General features: G+C 38.4%; 1 protein-coding gene across 1 annotated transcript in view; it reads left to right on the plus strand.

Annotated features, from left to right (window-relative positions):
- Window positions 1-19,492, plus strand: part of LOC106652664 (aromatic-L-amino-acid decarboxylase-like) — a 259,293-nt gene that overhangs the window by 168,982 nt on the left and 70,819 nt on the right. Inside the window, exon 7 of the mRNA XM_014371756.2 lies at window positions 7,248-7,486. Within this exon, the coding sequence (XP_014227242.1) occupies window positions 7,248-7,486 (239 nt within the window). The remainder of the gene's footprint in view (window positions 1-7,247; window positions 7,487-19,492) is intronic.

Here is a 19,492-nt window from a genome sequence, read left to right on the forward strand (position 1 = left end):
TTTGGCCGTAATAAAAATGTGCGTTGATTATCGTATGTCTGTCAAAGTAAACGTGTGCTTTTTTGCGTTTATGTCTTTATAGTTTACAGGTAAATCCTTGCGTTATCGGTTATACAATCAAAAAAAATCGTATGATAGGCGACTAACAGCCCTCTTATTCCGTTTTGGTCTCGAAGTATCTTCCTGTAAATTAAAATAAGCGATAAACTTGTTGTATCAATTGTTCATAACTATAAAAGTAAAAAGAGTAATAATGATTGTTTCTATTATAAATTCAATATATCTGAAACCGAGAGTTTAGATTTATATAAAAGACATGTACTACTAAATGTAAACGTGAACCGTTGAGACCATTTTTTTACTCTACTCTGCGCGAATTAGTGAAAATAGATACTTTTTGTATGTCTGCGACGGAATCTTCCATTTTATCTGGGTTAAATAGTTCTTCAACCTGTTCATCTTGCAATGGTTCGAATTCAGCATACAAATCTATATTGGGCTTGACACACAACTGATTCTATGAAATAATTCATTGTATAATTACAATTTTTTCGTGAAATACTATATGCGTGCAATCATCAATACTTACATCAATTAAGTCGTATCCTTGGCATATCATTGGTACAGGCATCATTTCGTCTTTATCTTTTGCTGTAAAGTACACCTGTAGAAATTTCTTCACCGTTGAGAGATCTTTTTTTTTTGGATCTTTTTGCCATGCTTTTCTACAGATGTCTTCGAGCAAAGATCGTTTAAAGGATTTCTCGCCCAAAGTTTGAGATTGGATAGTTTTCATCAGTTTCAACTTATCAATTATTTCCCTTTGCTGCTGCTCCAGAAGAATAAACTCATGATTCGAGCTGCTACAAGGTAACAAAAATTATAGCTAGCGTTTGGAATAAAAAAACATTAAAAAAATAAGTAAGCATAACTTGACAGAGCGATGGTAGATTTACCTGAGATGTGAATTCACTTCATCACGATGAACATTAATAAAACTTCGAAGTTGCACGACCTCTGACGTTGTTGTTGGCTCACGAAACAAATGTTGATGTAACTCTCGTAGTTTTTCAGCTGATAATTCTTCGGTATTCCAGGTTTTATGTTTCATAAACTGTATCAATTCTTGATACTTACGAGGATTATCAATAATTCTAGATGCGATGCCCTTCGGCATTTTTATCCAGAGATTTCAATGAATACAGGTTAAACTCGCTTTAAGAAGAAATTCAATAACATAACACATGAAACATAATACGATCAAACGCATGCCCTAACATTTGTGTACGAGTTTACGTATGAGGATAAACTCTGTGATAATCAAGTAGTAAGTGCCTTGCAAAATAGTAAAATAAGTTCCAAGACATCGGCCGATTATTTCTGTTTTAAGTTTTCTCTAAGATATTAGTTTTCCGATCCTACTGAGAAATATCGATTAAAGATACTCTTCGAACGAAGTGAAAATTCAGATTTTTTGGTGCGACCAAGGTTCCGCTGTAACTACATCAAGAATCATGATCTAAGAAATCAAGACATTGTCTTTGCTTTTCATAATTTTATGCATAATATCATTCCGATGACAATAATTCCGATCAGAGTAAAAAATCGAATATTTTAGAACGATCAAAGCTCGGCTGGCGTGGAATCATGAAATATGATTCAAAAATTCGACTCATTGTTTGTTTTAATATAGATTTTATAAAATAGCATTCCAATAAAAAAACGAAAATTTTTTCACAAGTATTCTTCGAATAAAGTCGAAATTCGGATTTTGCAGAGCGAGGAAAGCTCGACTGTCATCAAATCATAAAATATGATCCAAGACATCAAGAAATTGTCTTTGCTTTGGATTATTTTTTGCGCGATATTATTCCAGAGACGGTACGAGTTATCTCTTTCGAGTACTCTTCGATCGAAGTCGAAATTCGGATTTTTCAAAGCGACCAAAGCTCGGCTGTAGTCAAATCATAAAATATGATCCAGGACATCGAGACATTGTCCTTGCTTTAGATCATTTTTGGCATGATATCGTTCCAGAGACGATACAAGTTATCTTTTACGAGTACTCTTCGAATAAAGTCGAAATTCGGATTTTTAAGAGCGCCAAAAGCTCGGCTGTCGTCATATCATAAAATATGATCCAGGACATCGGGACATTGTCTCTGCTTTGGATTATTTTTTGCGCGATATTATTCCAGAGACGGTACGAGTTTTTTCTTACGAGTACGCTTCGAATAAAGTCGAAATTCGGATTTTTCAGAGCGCCAAAAGCTCGGCTGTCGTCATATCATAAAATATGATCCAGGACATCGGGACATTGTCTCTGCTTTAGATTATTTTTTGCGTGATATTATTCCAGAGACGGTACGAGATATATCTTTCGAGTACTCTTCGAATAAAGTCGAAATTCGGATTTTTCAGAGCGCCAAAAGCTCGGCGGTCGTCATATCATAAAATATGATCCAGGACATCGGGACATTGTCTCTGCTTTGGATTATTTTTTGCGCGATATTATTCCAGAGACGGTACGAGTTTTTTCTTACGAGTACGCTTCGATCGAAGTAAAAATTCGGATTTTTTAGAGCCATGACAGCTCGGCAATCGCCTTATCGTGAATTATATTCCGAGAAATCAAGACATTGTTTCTGTTATTGATTATTTATCGGATAATAGTATTTCGATGATGGTAAACTATGTTTTTCACAAGAACTCTACTATCGATATGAAAATTCGAATTTTTTAGAGCGACGAAAGCTCGGCTGTCGTCAAATCATAAAATATGATTCAGGACATCGAGACATTGTCCTTGCTTTAAATCATTTTTGGCATGATATCGTTCCAGAGACGATACAAGTTATCTTTTACGAGTACTCTTCGATCGGAGTCAAAATTCGGATTTTTCAGAGCGACCAAAGCTCGGCTGTCGTCAAATCATGAAATATGATTCAGGACATTGTCTCATATCTCATGTCGTCATATCATAAAATATGATCCAGGACATCGGGACATTGTCTCTGCTTTGGATTATTTTTTGCGCGATATTATTCCAGAGACAGTACGAGTTTTTTCTTACGAGTACGCTTCGATCGAAGTAAAAATTCGCATTTTTTAGAGCCATGACAGCTCGGCTATCGCCTTATCGTGAATTATATTCCGAGAAATCGAGACATTGTTTCTGTTATTGATTATTTATCGGATAATAGTATTTCGATGATGGTAAACTATGTTTTTCACAAGAACTCTACTATCGATATGAAAATTCGAATTTTTTAGAGCGACGAAAGCTCGGCTGTCGTCAAATCATAAAATATGATTCAGGACATCGAGACATTGTCGTTGCTTCGGATTATTTTTTGCGGGATATTATTCCAGAGACGGTACGAGTTATCTCTTTCGAGTACTCTTCGATCGCAGTCAAAATTCGGATTTTTCAGAGCGACCAAAGCTCGGTTGTCGTCATATCATAAAATATGATCCAGGACATCGATACATTGTCTCTGCTTTAGATTATTTTTTGCGTGATATTATTCCAGAGACGGTACGAGTTATCTCTTTCGAGTACTCTTCGATCGAAGTCAAAATTCGGATTTTTTGGAGCGACGAATCCTCGGCTGTCTTCAAATTATAAAATATGATTCAGGACATCGAGACATTGTCGTTGCTTCGGATTATTTTTTGCGTGATATTATTCCAGAGACGGTACGAGTTATCTCTTTCGAGTACTCTTCGATCGAAGTCAAAATTCGGATTTCTCAGAGCGCCAAAAGCTCGGCTGTCGTCATATCATAAAATATGATCCAAGACATCGAGACATTGTCTCTGCTTCGGATTATTTTTTGCGTAATATTATTCCAGAGACGGTACGAGTTAACTCTTACGAGTAATCTTCGATCGAAGTCAAAATTCGGATTTTTTAGAGCGACGAAATCTCGGCCTTCGCCAAATCGTGAATTATGATCCGAGACATGGATACATTGTCTTCGCTTTGGATTTTTCTTGGATACTATTATTCCGAAGACGGTACGAGATATATATTACAGGTACTCTTTATTAGAGGAAAAAATCAGATTTTTAAAAGCGATGAAATCTCACTTGTCGCTTAATCGTTTATCATAATTCGAGTCATCGAGACATTTCTTTGCTTTTTATGACTCATTGGAATGATAGTATTTTGATGGTAGTACACATTGTTTTTCGCAAGTACTATTAGATCGAAGAAATAATGCAGATTTTTTTAGCGATGAATGTTCAGTTGTCGTCAAATTGTGAATTCTGATCCGAGACTGCGAGAACATTGTCTATGTCATTGATTATTTATTTTATGACATTATTCCAATGAAGGTACGATATGTCTCTTACAGGCAGTCTTCGAACGGCGTAAAAATTCGGATTTTTTAGAGCGACCAAAGGTTTATTTTGTAAACTCAGGCCTTATTGCAATAACCTTTATTGAAAATCGTTCATTTTTCTGGTCCGTACTTTTGATTTTTTTATAATCTTTAAGTCGCGAAGAGCGTCAGCTATGCCGAACACTTGCATGCTACGCCGAGCGGCCGATTGAGGGTTATGTCCGACCAACATATAAATGCGTGACTTTAATAATTTTTTTCTCACAAACGGCTCGTCAGATCGACTTGCGGTCTCGATATTATTGTTCAGGAGGTCAAAAACTACTACTAAAAAAATTTTCATGAAAATTGACTGGGACCCACGCGCCCATGTTAACTTTGCGGGGTCCTTAACTTATAAGTTCGAAAAAAAAGATCCAATTTTAAATGAAGTTAAAAGTATCGAGAAATTGGAACCATCTGAAATTAGAAAAAAATTTATTGAGATCAGTAGCGTTACAATCACAATTAAAAAATAATAAAAACAAATGTCGCGATGAATTTCAAAAATCTTGTTTTTCAAAACTCATTTCTGGCCGAATAATGAAAAAAAATGTACGTAAGAACGACATGAAATTTTTGCATACTCCTTATATGCAGAGGAAATATTGTGATTGAACAAAATTGATTAAAAACCGCTCAAACAATAAGCGACCAGAGATGAGAGAGCGTTTGAAAAATATTGTTCAAGATTTTTTAGAGAGAGATGAAAATTCATCGATTGCACCGGGAAGCAATGATACTATTGTGAAAAATAAAGTCAGCAAAAGAAAGCGATTTTTGACTGACACGATCGATAATCTGCATAAAAAATTTATTGAAAATGAAAATGTAATGATCAGTCGAACTTTATTTTATGATCTTAAGCCGTTTTAGATTGTTAAAAAGAAAATGAATGAACGAGATACTTGTCTTTGTAAAATTCATGAAAATTTTCAGTTTTTATCAAATAAATTACATCGCTATAAAGTAGTGAAAGCTCATACGTCGAGTCAGTTTCTGCACAACGTTACGTGTAAAAGAGAATCAAAAATCTGCATGTACAGAGAGTGTACAACGTGTCGCGACAAATGTGTTCTCAAACGTAATTTTAAAGAGACAAAAACTTTTTATTATAAGTAGGTACTCAAAAGAGAGAAAAGACTGGGTAAAAATGATAAAATATTTGATGTCAATATGTGAAAAAAATCCACGATAGTTGCTTCGCTTTCTGAAATTATCGAGCAGTTAAATCTATCCTTACCTACATTTTCGCGACATCATTACGATACGAATCATCAGCTAAAATTTAAAAAAAAAAATCAATTAAATTTATGCGAAGGTGAAATACAAATTGTAATTGAGTTCTCCGAAAATTACGTTTTCAAATATGCGGAAGAAATCCAGTCGGTACATTTTGGGGCCTCTAAAGTACAATTGTCTCTTCATACTGGAACATTTTATTATAAAAAAAAGGATAAAGAAAAGATTCAATGTTCATTCTTTTATACAATTTCGAATAATTTATCCCATGATACTGTAGCTATTTGGGCACATTTGAAGCCTATATTTGAGTTGGCTAAAAGAACTGTTCCAAATCTAAATGCGGTACATGTTAGAAGCGATAGTCCATCGACACAGTATAAGAATAAGACGAATTTCTTTCTTTTTGAACATTTTTGTAACAAATATAATTTGAAATATGCGTCTTGGAATTTTTCAACTCCAGCGCATGGCAAAAGTAGTACCGATGCCGTTGGAGGAAACGTTAAACGCTATAGCGATGACTACGTCCTTCAAGGCGATGATATTACTTCTGTTGAAGATTTTATACGAGCTGTAAATAGGTCTTCGGAGAAAATCGATCTATTTCCCATTCAAACGGAAGATATCGAAGAAGTTAAAAAACTCGTACCTTCTAATTTGAAACCAGCACCTAATTCAGCGAAAATTTTTCAATTAATTTGGAATAATGCGAAATCACATTCGTTCAGACTTAATTATCTGTCGTGTAACTTATGCTTTGAAAAAAATAATTGTGAGCATTATGCGTTAAAACCAGAAATTTGGAATTTAGATCAAATTTCTGAAAGAACTACAAGACGTAAAAAATGATTTACGCATGTATTACATATAAATTTATGATTTTTATGAAAGTATAGCTTACTTGATTATTTAAATAATTTTTTCAACAAATTATACTTTGTTTCTAATTACAAAAAAAGATGTATGCGAAAACTTTTTGAAAGTAGAAAAAAGATATGTCAAATTTCAAAATGTAAGAAATTATTTACGCATTTATTGTTTATATGATGCAAGTTATTGTTTAAAAATCGTTATTTATGAAATTGTTAAAAAAATTATATTTTGTTTATAATGTTTAAATAGTTTGTAATAAACGTTTTATTTTAAAAAATCACAGTCCTTTTCAATTTTTATTGCATCCAGTGGGATTGCAAAAACGGAAAAAATTAACAATTATCATACTATTTGCTTAAAAAAAATGATCGATTGTTTAAAACCATAAGCCTCGCTTTTTTATAACTTTTCAAGTCCAAAAGTTTACAAAAAAGCATATTACGCATGCGTGTTCCAAAAAAAAAATGTTTTTTTTTATCGGAAAGTTAAAAGTTTCTCGGATTTCCACATATATATATTGCACCAGGTCACAAAGTAGAGTAGGGTGACGACTTTTTAAGTTCATTCATGGTTTGAAGGTTATTCAAAAAATTTCAGAAGAATCTCGGTCGGGTTTATAAGCTAGACTTTTGCCATACTTTTTTTTCCATATTTGTGACACATTTTTATTGTGTGTGGAATTATATCTATTGATTTGTCTATATTGCTGGATCGCAATTAAAAATAATTTTTTTCTTTTAGATTTGGCTTCATGTTGATGCAGCTTATGCAGGAAATGCATTCATATGCCCAGAACTACAATATCTTCTAGCTGGTATAGAGTTTGCAGATTCATTCAATATGAATCCAAATAAATTTTTATTAACAAATTTTGACTGTTCAATGCTTTGGGTGAAAGATAGGTTCAAATTGACCAGTGCGTTAGTTGTAGATCCACTTTATCTGCAACACACTCATGTTGACACAGCTATCGACTACAGGCAAGTTTTCAATGATCGATTATAAATTAACTCATATGCAATAGGGTCGTCCCAAATAAAAAAATATTTTTGTTTTTGCTCGCCCACCTTTTTATTGTTTTAATAAAGTATTAAGAGGAGGCTCCATTATTTTTAGCCTTTAAAGTTAACGTTTAGAGGTTGCTCTGTGGTGACTCACTGTTACGGACCCGTCCCGTTTACACTATACGTGTGCATCTGCCCACGTTCAAGCAGTGTCGATCGGTGTTTAGCTGATCAGACACAGATGAGCCTTTCATGCCGTAAGATGCATACGTGACGTCAGAACAAGGTTCTGGCGTTGACGTTATGCTCAGAAGGCACCACATGCAGCGTAGTAGTAAGAACATAAGTCGACTGATTTTTTGTTGTTTTGTTTCTCAACAACAGAGTAAATAATAATCTTTTTCCTCTCTCCTAGCTCATTCTTGTCAACGACTTACGTGTCTGAACATCTTTACGAATAAAGTTTGCTTTCAAAAATATTTCCTACCTTTTATTTCACCAAAGTAAATACACTCACTTCACGGCAGTCACACATTTATAATGTAATTAATTGAATAGCAATTCAATCGTAAAAGTCTCAGTTTAGCTGCTACCTCCGAGACGAGCAAGTCTCAAATAATAAAGCTCCTAACTTATTAATAATCTTAGTTATTGCTTTGTTTTCGGCGTTTTGGTCCGAGAAAAATTCTCCTGGGAGACGTAACGAGGAGCCGAAAAGAACTTCTGCCGGGCTCGCATCGATATCCGAGCGGATTCTCGTGCGCAGCCCGAGCATGACCAGAGGCAGGATACGTGTCCACGATTCGGAGATTTCAAAGGCAATGAGCGCCGTTTTAAAGTCGCGGGGCCACCGCTCGATCATCCCGTTACTGCTTGGGTGATACGGGGTGGTGCGTATACGATTCGTCCCCAGGAGCTTGCAGAGTTCATTGAAGATGTCTGACTCTAATTGCAAGCCCTGGTCTGACGTAATGGTTTGTGGGGCGCCGGAACGCGAGACCCAAGTGTCGATGAAAGCACGAGCGACGGTGGAGGTCTGCATGTCTTTGATAGGTACCGCTTCTGGCCATCTGGAGTATCGATCAATCATGGTGAGTGCGTGGACGAACCCTTCGCTCTCCTGCAACGTCACGATGTCGATGTGCACATGCGAGAAGCGAGCGTCAGGTAAGGTGAATTGCGCTGGGATGAGCTTGTTGTGCCGAGAGATTTTTGCCTGTTGGCAGTGCAGGCAGTTTTTTACAAATTTGTCAATGTCCTTGGACATCTTTGGCCAAACATATTTTCTGCTGACTAATTTGCAAGTTGCCGACGGACCTGGGTGTGCAAGCCTGTGAAACAAGTTGATGAGCTCGTTTCTCATGGAGGCTGGCACGTAAGGTCGAAGAGCGCCCTTGTCGATGTTGATGTAAATTGGCACCAAGCCATCCTTGACCGGCCAGGTACCCTTTTGCAGCGGCAAGGGGTAGTCTTTGTCAGCCAAGATAAGTTGGAGCTGGTCATTGGTACTTTGCTCTTACGAGAGCTTTTCGATAGAGAAGGTCGTCGGTAGAGCAAAAGCGTCTACGTGCTTGACGTCCAGAGAAGAGGAAGAAGAGTCAGCGCTAGAAATTCGAGAGAGTGCGTCTGCGACCGAATTTTTAAGGCCAGGTAAGTACTTAATGCAGGTAGTGTACTGCGAGATGTACGCTAATTGTCGCTGACGAACTAGAGGTGCGTACTCCGGAGCTTGTGAAAAAGCATATTGCAGCGGTTTGTGGTCGCAATAGACCGAAAAATCTCGACCTTCTAGTTCGTGGCGAAAGTGACGAATGGCAAGAAATATGGCCATGAGTTCTAGATCATAAGGGGCATACTTTCTTTGACATGTGGTGAATTTTTTTGAAAAAAATCCAAGCGGCTGCCAGCCTGAGTCGGTGAGTTGCTCGAGGACTGCGCCTGCCGCAATTGTCGAGGCATCTGTCACTAGACGTACCTGTGCGTTTTCTTTAGGGAAGCCAAGAGCCGTTGCATTAGCAAGAGCTTGTTTGCTGTGTAAGAAAGCTTTATCGGCTTCAGCAGACCACAAAATCGGCGTGGTATCTTTTTTCTTAGCGCCAACAATTAGCTTGTTCAGGGGCGCAAGAATTTCGGCGGCACGAGGAATGAAAGCTCTATAAAAATTTATGAGACCTAAAAAACGTTTGAGTTCGTCGATGTTGCAAGGCTGAGGAAAATTTTGGATGTCCTTCAGCTTGTCGGGTAAGGGAGAGAATCCTTTGGCGTTCACAATGTGTGACAGAAATACCACTTCTTCTTGGCCGAAAACACATTTTGCGAGATTGAGGCGCAGGTTGTGCTGCGAGAGCCTGTCCAGGACCACTTTCAGATGGGCTTCGTGTTGCTCTCGAGTGTTTGAGGCAATAAACACGTCATCTATGTAGATGAAAACAAAGTCCAGATCACCCAGTGCCTGGTTTACGTAACGCTGAAATGTTTGTGATGCGTTACGTAAACCATAAGGCATAAAGAGGAACTCGAATAGGCCAACTGGAGAGATGACTGTCGTTTTTTCTATATCCTCTGCCGCCAGTGGAATTTGATTAAACGCCTGATATAAGTCTAGCGTCGAGTATATGCAGGTGTCATTTAATATTGACGTGAAGTCGTGTAGGTTTGGGACGGGATATTTGTTGGGCTGCGTGACGGCGTTAAGCTTACGAAAATCTCCTCACACGTGAAATTCACCAGGACTTTTCTTAGGTACTATGTATATCAGTGAAGCCCAGGGACTGTCTGAAGGACGACAGGTCCCGTCTTCGCACCAAATTGCAAACTGCTTTTTAGCTGCTTTTAATTTTTCCGGAAGCAGACGCCTAGGACGTTGAGCAATCGGCTCGCCGGAAGTAAGCAGGTGGTGAAATACACCAGTGGCACGTGCACCTGAGCCCTGTTGCGAGTTGAAAAGAGCCGTGTATTGGCTGAGTACTTGGGCAAAAGGGTGTGGAGGATCAATCAGGCTGATGCCAGTGACTGGTGCAGACGCGAGGTGGCCTCGAGCCGAAATCCCTGAAGTTTTATCGATGAGTTTCTTAGCTTGAAGATCAGGTAACCAACCGAAGTGCGCCAGAGCGTCTGCTCCAATAATTGGATACGGCACGTCTGCGCTGATGAACGACCAACGTGTTGCCCACCGAAAACCGAAATTCATGTTAATTACACGCGTGCCATACGTGTGGATGATCGAGCCGTTGGCAGCGTGAAGAGTGAGGGATGGAGAGGGTGATGTGCAGTTCCCGTCTTTAAGCAGCACGGAGACCTCTGCACCTGTGTCGATGAGAAAGACAAGGTGTAAGGATAAATCCTTAATGAAGAGTCTCTTGGTGCCAAGTGCGCCTGGAAGGCTAGCTTCGCACATGTCCAAGCGAGGGGATTTTTTTCTTTCTCCTCGGCTGCCCACTCTTTCTCATATTTCCGCCAAGCACAAGGAAGGTCGAGGCCTTTCCTGGCCTTCAACTTGTATTTGAAGTGGTAGTAACATAGGTCCTTGTTGGGACCGAAGTTGGTTTTCGGTTGCGAACGTGAACGCTGATGAGAGATTGACCGCTCAGGAGAGCGACTCTGCCTGGGTTTGGACTTGGCTGCAATAGCAGCGATGATTCTGTCCATGAGCTGATCCAATTGTTCGGAATCAAGATTTGGGCTGTGTATGTCTGAGATGTGAGGGTAGCTAAGCGGTTTAAGTCGCTGATGAAGTCGATCAGCTTTTTCTACCGCGGCCTGTGCATCTTGACGCGTGATGGCATCGTCCAGCTGCACAGCCATGTCATTGGGCAAGAGTCTGTACCAAAGGAGCAGTACAGTGTTCTGTGGAAAGTGACCTTGCCCAAGACCCTCCATCTCAGTGTAGAGTTCTGAAGGCTTTTTGTCGCCAAGCCTACATTCTTTTAACAGCGAATCAATTTTTTGTTGTGTGGATAAGCCATACTTTTTAATAAGGTGTGCCTTGAGGCTTGCATATCTGTCAGTCTGAGGCATTGAGCGCAGACAGGCTGAGAGTGACTCACAGGTGCTGTTGCCCAGATGTTTGACGAGTGCCAGAAATTTGGGTTGATGCCGTTGTTTTGAAATTCGCTATCTATCATTTCAAACCAAAGTTGCGGGTCATGTTGCCAGAATGTGGGTATGTCAGCAAGAAGAGGCTGGCCTCTGTAAGGTAGGTTACTATCCGTGCTGACGTTTCTTAAGAGGTGCTGTGTCTCTGAAGGAGAGTGTACTTCTGTCATGGAGGGAGCCGATGGTGCAGGAATACATTGGTGTAGAGGGCCAAGCGGTGTCTTGCACGCATCATGCGAACTCGGCTCATATTTGACAGGTATCTGAGGCGTGAAGATTTGGGCCTGAGGGTTGAAAGGCAACTGTGAGCTGGTGGTTCCAGGGCCACAGGGGTTGGCGCCTGTCGAGCAAGAGCATTGTGTGTGGCACTGAGTGGTGTGTGATTGCGTTGCCGCAGAAGAAGTTGTCACAGTGAGAATGTTTGAGTTGTTAGCTGCAGACGTTTTGTCACTGGTCGTTACGACAGTCTGCTCTGGCTTGCTGTTACTTTGCAGCAATGACCTTTTCGTACTCCCTGAATTGTGCTGTATAGGCTGGATCAAGCTCTGTCTCATCATTGGTGAGGGTGGATTGATTCAAGAGTTCCTTTTCAGGCTTCATGCTCAGCAGAAAAGCTGTGAGGCAGCAGACGAGAAAAAGTGAAAGGCAGAAAAAAATTCTTGACTTGAAAGTCAGCGACAAATTGTCGAAAAGAGGTAGTCGATGGACTACGCGGAGAGAGAGATAAGTAGAGAGAGATTGATCACGAAGAAAAAGAAATTTTGCACGCACTCCTAGTCACGGATACTCAACGCGAGAGAGGGCGAGGGAGCTCAACCTAATTTTTTACCAGCACTTAACCTACTTATCACTAAATGTCACTTAAATTGTCTCATAACACTGCACTACCTGAAAAGAACGAGCATGAAAAAATTTTTGCGAACCCGAAAAAGTCATGTGCAAGTGTGTGTTTTCTGCTTCGTGGTGTGCGATGAGCGAGGCAGCTGATGCGCCGCGATGCTGCTGCCGCTGCGTGCTGTACGTGAGCGAGATGATCGTTGCGCCGCGCTGCTGCCGCGGTGACGGCACGAATAACGGACGGTGCCGCCGTTGCTGGGCTGCGCGCACAACTCCGGCGGGATGCGGCACAACGAACGGAAGAGCCTTCCCTTCTTCACGGGGCCCCTACTCGAGAGGGCGGAAGAAGAAGGCTATGCGCAAGATGGCGGATCGCTGGTTTTGGCGCGCGACAAATGCCGCACGTGGCTTTTTCGCTCACGTGCTCGATGTCTCGGTGACCGCACGTGGCTGACCCAATGCGCTTATGATGCTCGCCGAGGTGACCGCGCGTGGCCGAACCGATGCGCTGACGATGCTCGCCGAGGTGACCGCGCGTGTCCGAACCGACGCGCTGACGATGCTCGTGGATGTTGACCGCACGTGGCTAAACCGACGTGCTGACGATGCTCGTGGATGTTGACCGCACGTGGCTAAACCGATGCGCTGACAATACTCGTGGATGTTGGCCGCGCGTGGCAACGCTGCTGCGCTGATGGTGCTCGTGGAGAAGGCCACACGAGTGTGATGTGCAGCTCGACGAGTGACCGGCTGCAAAGATGATGGTCGGGTCCAAGATGGTCGTGCGTGACCGTTGTGGGCAGCGACGTCGTTCGTCGCAAAAAAATAACCGCGCGTGGCTTTTCAACGGCGCAATGAATTTTGCGAGGGTGTTGCTCACTGCAGGAGGACTACACGTCGCGATGCTGCACGAGCTGGAGGTCTTTGCCGTGAATTCTCGTTACGAGTCGCCTGTTCTCAACCTGTCGAGACACGTTCGCTGCTCGAGTAGGCAGGCGCAGGCAAAACTCGCGATTTTCTCACTCACTCACTAACTGAACTCGCGACTTTTTTAATTAATTGATCAACGTGTTGATCACGTCGGGGTCACCACTGTTAGCTTAACGAGGGCTAACTTCCTCGGGAATAGATGGAAGAGGGAGTTCAATGAGAAAGAGAGAGAGTAACTTGGAGTTGAGTTTATTTGCTGTTGCACTGCTCGCGGTGCGAGCTAAACTGAACATGCCTGCGTTCCGCGCCAGCAGAGTCGCTACCAGCGGGGCGAGGAGAGGGCTATCCCCCACATATATTTGAAACGTATATTAATAAAATAATAATGTTTGAATTATCAGTGTTTTTTTAAAAATTATGTCTTCAGATAGTTCACATCGTTTTTCATCTAGACGGCCGGGCAAGTAAAGTCATAGAATTACGGTTTTTTTTCAAATACTATAGCTAACTATCGTGCTCTCATCCACTTATCATTCAATTCAGAATTATTTATGAAAATTTTATCATAGTTTATGAATATTATCAATAGACTTGAAAAAACTCATGATGGTTATTGTTGGAATCGTTTTCAATGTTTATGTATTTGAAACGTAAGTACTAAAGTTTCATTTTTGTACTTGAATCCAATTACATATATTCAAATTACGATATTAATTATGAGTATATTCATTTGAATGAGAATACTAGTTTGCATGAAAATACTTGAGTGAATACTTGTCATTTCAATTTCTTCATAGCTGATGAATAATAATATTTATAATTAATTTTGAGTTTATTCATAATCTTAGGTCTTCAACAATAGTTTTTAATTGCTTGTGTACTTGTCAAAAAGTTTCTGATTTCATTAACATCATAGGTAATCATAGGTTCATAGGTAAATATGGGTAAGTTTAATTCTTACTGTAGGGTCCAAACTGACATACTTGCTTCTAATAATCTTTTTGGAAAAAAGAATTACCACTAAAGAATTATTTAAAATCTCAGTTGTTTCTAATTTTTTATAATATTTTGGTTTGTTTGTGTATACTTGTAAAAAATTTTCTGATATCATAGGTAAACATAGGTTCATAGGTAAACATAGGTAATTTAATAATCTTTTTGAAAAAAAGAATTATTACCACTAGCTATTTTTGATTTACTATAAGTAAAAGATTACCATTAAAAAGTTTAAATCAGAAGTAAGATCTAAAAAATGTTGTTTTTCAATTATAAGATTGATTATTTTTAATTTTAATACCAAAAACAAAATGTTATCTATCACCTAAAATAAACGGAGTAGGATCTATCTCATTTTATTCATTGAGTTTTTATTACGTTCATTATTATTTTCGTTCTAAAAACAGAAGATATACATTGTTGGATGATCTAGGCCAAGACTTTTTTTGAATAATTTCGTCTTTTACATGCCACCAATTAGTTTCTATTCTTAACGTACTAGTATAATAGCCTTTGGGAAAATCTTTGCCATGATGAAATATCCCTCCAACTACTTTGAACTCTTGATCCTGTGTTTTAATAATGTCTTTAGATACGCCATTGGTAGCTTGGCGTACTTTTACATCTGTTTGTTTATTTTCATCTTCATAACTTGATAGTTTGATTATTAAAGTTGTAATTTTCAATTTGAAGTCCTGGTACCTTTGTAACTGTTTACATTTACATAATTTTGTACATGTAGTTGGAACTGTAATCCATTTTTCTGAATTATAATCAAAAATTTCTTGCAAAGTATAACTTTTTTTTTCAACAGGTATTATAAGTTGTAGGATATAATTAAATTCGAAGTTCGTAACGATTCTTTCATCACAACCGGGGCATTTTAATATCTTAGTTATTTCGTGGTTCATTATTTGGTGTAGTAAAAGTTGTTTCGAAAATAACTCTTTAATAAATTCTACAACGTCATGAGTGACTGGTAATAAATACTTAGGGTTAAGGAATTGTCTTGAATCTCTGGTGTTCACTTTATTTTTAGATTTATAGGAGTCAAATAATTGTTTTAAAATGAAATCATTTTTAGTTTCTGAAAAAGTTCTTTGAACAGCTTCGGTATTGAACAAGCATTGTAATTTAACGTTAATGTACGATGAATAACCATCTGCGTTGATTAAACTTTGAACCATCCATTCAATTTATTGACTTTTATTCAAATGAATTTGATCAGAAATTGATTGGGGAATCCATATGTTGTCTGCAATACAATTAACATGCTTACTCATTTCATGAATGCCACTGTATAATTTTAAGTCGGGTCGAAAAGTTTTTTTCAATCGGTTATATTCAACAATCGCAGGCATACTAGCTTTGATTTTGGACGGATCAAAATTTATTTTCATACCAGAGGCCCGAAAGTGACTACTTCCCTGCCGCTGCGCAAAGCGGGAAGAGCGATTTTCGGACCACTGTGTATGAAAAATAGTATACAGGCCTATGCCGCGGAAAAAGAAAGCCCCAGAGCACGTGTTTATCGGCCTCGGCTTCGCCTCGGCCTCTAATTACACGTACTCTGGGACTTTTCTGTTTTTCGCGGCCTAGGGCAGTAATATACTATAAATGTAACCCTTCTAAACTTGTTACTCTTGATAAAGCGACGTAAATTTGTCCCGATTCAAATATATTATTTCCAGCTTCAATTACAGCATTTTTTAAACTTAATCCTTGGCTTTTATGAATAGTTATTCCATAACTGCAGCATATCGGAAATTGTTTTCTTATTATGCATATTCTATCCATAATTAAAAATTTATACTCTATAGTTGTTGTAATTTGTGTTTTTGACCGTTTGTTAAACAAACTTCAAAACCATTTATTTCTCCTTTGACATCTTTACAGATAGAAACTACTGTAGCTATTGCACCATTTACTAGACCTTGAGTGACATCAATATTTCTTCGTATCATAACAGTAGCCCCAAGTTTTATTGTTATCACACGATCAATTCCACATTGATTACTTTCATCTTCATTCATTTCATTTTTCGTCATACTATTGCATAAAATAATGTAATTATTGAACAGGTAAATCGTGGAGATTACTATTGTTGATTACATCTTGAGTTGAAAAGCGATTCTTGTGTTTGCTCGCTGATTACTCTCGTAAGAGGCTTGATCAGGCGTCGCAAACTGTGGAGCCAACGGATGATGTGATGAATGCGAAAAATAGTGTGTACGCTTTTTACCTTGATTGGCGCCGTGGTGCACGGGTCTGCTGATGTGCTGGGCTGGCACGCACTCTTGGGTGTATCCCTGTAGAGGATTACGGATAGGTGTGACATACGATTTGACTAAGTAGGATATGAATGAAATTAGAACAATCTATCTAGTCTTGGCGTCCAGCGCGATTGACGTGGAACCTAGATTTCGATTGATATGTTCTATTTGGCGAGAGGGCTAGCGGTATTCAGCTATATAGTGAAACTTGATTCAGCTCTTTCGCACTTGTGGTTATCTCTGCAACTGCGCTATTCGACTGAAGCAGTGAAACCTGATATGGCGTTGTTGCAGAAGATTGGATAATAAGGAGCTCCCTAAGGAAAACTTACATCAAGACGTAAGTCTGTGATACGGGTAACACAGTAGATCCACCTTGAAGGCACTTCACGGTTTCACGGTGATCGAAACGATTCACTTGTACACCCCGAAGCACTAAAAAGTATCTCTCGGCAGCACAATTCCCGCACTTGCGAAAACTGCTAGAACTGATTAATACTTCGTGACGAAGTAGGAAGCAGCAATGAGTTATTATGATTGTCGATAATACAACAAGGAGTATTGATCGGAGAGTTGCAATAACTGAAATTTAAATGAACACGACACTAAGTAATCTCCAATTATACAACCGAAATTTACTGAGTATCGATTAATTGGTAAGTGTGTCAATAGTCACTGTAATATGCAATTAGTGTTTAAACAATAGGTGGATAATAAGTGGGGCAGCGGGCCTTGTGACCCACGAAAAAATTTTATCGATGTGCAATATATTACTAGGCACTAAATGGACCATCTTTTTACAATGTATCTCCAATTCTACAATCATCAATATATTGCCCATACGCAAATAAAATTCAAACCAAACATATTGGACACATTTTGCCCATACAGAATAAAATTTATAACTGAACGTATTGGCAATATATGGTACATAAGTAGTGGTGGTCCATACACGAAAAAAATTTCAAACATATCTGCCACATAGATTATAGCGACATTTACGATGGAAGTATTTATCGAGATTTAACAAAAAATAATAATATTTTGTCCGATAAACATAATATTTTGTTCACGTGGTATACGGACGGGGTTAGAATTTTCAGATCCTCTAAATTTAATATTTGGGGCTTTTTCCTCATTATTCTAGAATTGCCGTATCGTGAGCGCGACAAAGTTCAAAATATGTTATTGGTATCTTTATGGTTTGGAGACCACAAAGCTGAGCCCAATTTATTTTTAAAACCTTTCAGAAAGTCATTGAAAAAAGTATACCAAGGCGTTAAATTCTTCATTAAAGATCTCGATAGGGTAGCGATAGTGAGAGGCATTGTTTTGTGTGGTACGGCTGATCTCCCGGCAAAAGTTTTGTTTTTATGTATGAATCAGTACAATGGACATTTCGGTTGTCAAGTTTGCTTTCAAAACGGTGAAACTGTTGAGAGAGTGCGAGTTTATCCGCACGATGAGAACATTTTTCTGCGTTCGGATGAAAGTGTTTTAGAAAATGCTAAAGGAAATGCTAAAGAAATTAATCAACCTGTTTATGGGGTGAAAGGGCCAAGCATTATTTCAAAAATTTCTCATAAATTCATTTCAAGTATGGCTATTGACGTAATGCATTCGGCGTTTGAGGGGGTAGCCAGAAAGTTGATCGAGCTTTGGTTTGACCCGAAACTTAGGAATGAGAAATTTAATTATTAATCTTTAGTCGAAGTTGTAGATCAAAAGCTATGTTCCATAAAACCTCCGTCTAGTTTTGCTAGAAGACCTCGATTATAAAAATTATTATAAACTCGGACCTTAAGAGCTGGTGTCTGTATTATTCAATTCCAGATTTAAGTGGTATTTTACCGGTTAAAATAATAAATCATTATGCGTACTTTGTTTACGGTATTTACACGTTGAGCAAAGCCAGAATTTCTCATCGAGAGATAAATTTGGCTGAAAAGCTCTCAATAAATTTTCATCTAGATTTCCAAAAATTTACAGACTAAGAGACATGTCCTGTAATTTGCATTCTATTCGACATTTGCCAGAGATTGTACGTCGCTTAGGACCATTATGGGTCACTTCTTGTTTTGCGTTAGAAGATATAAATCGTAAAATTAAGCCATTCGTCCACGGAAGCATAAAGCCTAAACTACAAATAGTCTTTAATCTAAATATGTATGTTAAAGTTCATACATTGAAATATGAGTGGTTGAAAAATGATAGTGCTGCCTCTGATATATGTAGTTGGGACCGAATTAAAATTACAGGCACCTCAGCTTCAGTTTATATTAGAAAAGTTTAATTTTCTTGATTCAAATGTCCATTTTTATAAAAAAATTTACAAAAATAACACTCTCATTACATCTGAATCTGCTTGTGAAAGTCAAACAACAGAATCTTATTTTGTAAGTTATGAATCAGGGTCTGATTTGAATTTATGTAAAATTATTTATTTTATGCGTGTAACTTGCTGCAAATGTAAAATAACATGTTCATGTCCAGGAGAAAATTATGCATTCGTAAAAAAATGTAACTGAATTAATTCTTTTTTTATATCTATACCTAACTGTACGTTAGATTTTTTTCATAAATGTTCGGATTTTTCTGAAGAAATAACAAAAATAAATATAGATAGCATTAAAAATGTTTGCATTCATATGTCTTTTGAATCTGATGATACAGAATATTTATGGGTCAAAATAATACTTTTTTACAAAACCGTGCGCACGTATGTCACCGATCTTGACGCGCTTTTGGTATGTTATAGTACATGGTAAAAAGGTCCCAAAAAAAAATTTTTAGACCCCCTCCCCCCTCCTACCCCCCACTTCCGGTATAAACGTCCATTTTCGATCTATAT

Source organism: Trichogramma pretiosum, unplaced genomic scaffold (genome assembly GCF_000599845.2).
Source record: "Trichogramma pretiosum strain Unisexual culture from Peru unplaced genomic scaffold, Tpre_2.0 scaffold88, whole genome shotgun sequence".
Taxonomy (NCBI): domain Eukaryota; kingdom Metazoa; phylum Arthropoda; class Insecta; order Hymenoptera; family Trichogrammatidae; genus Trichogramma; species Trichogramma pretiosum.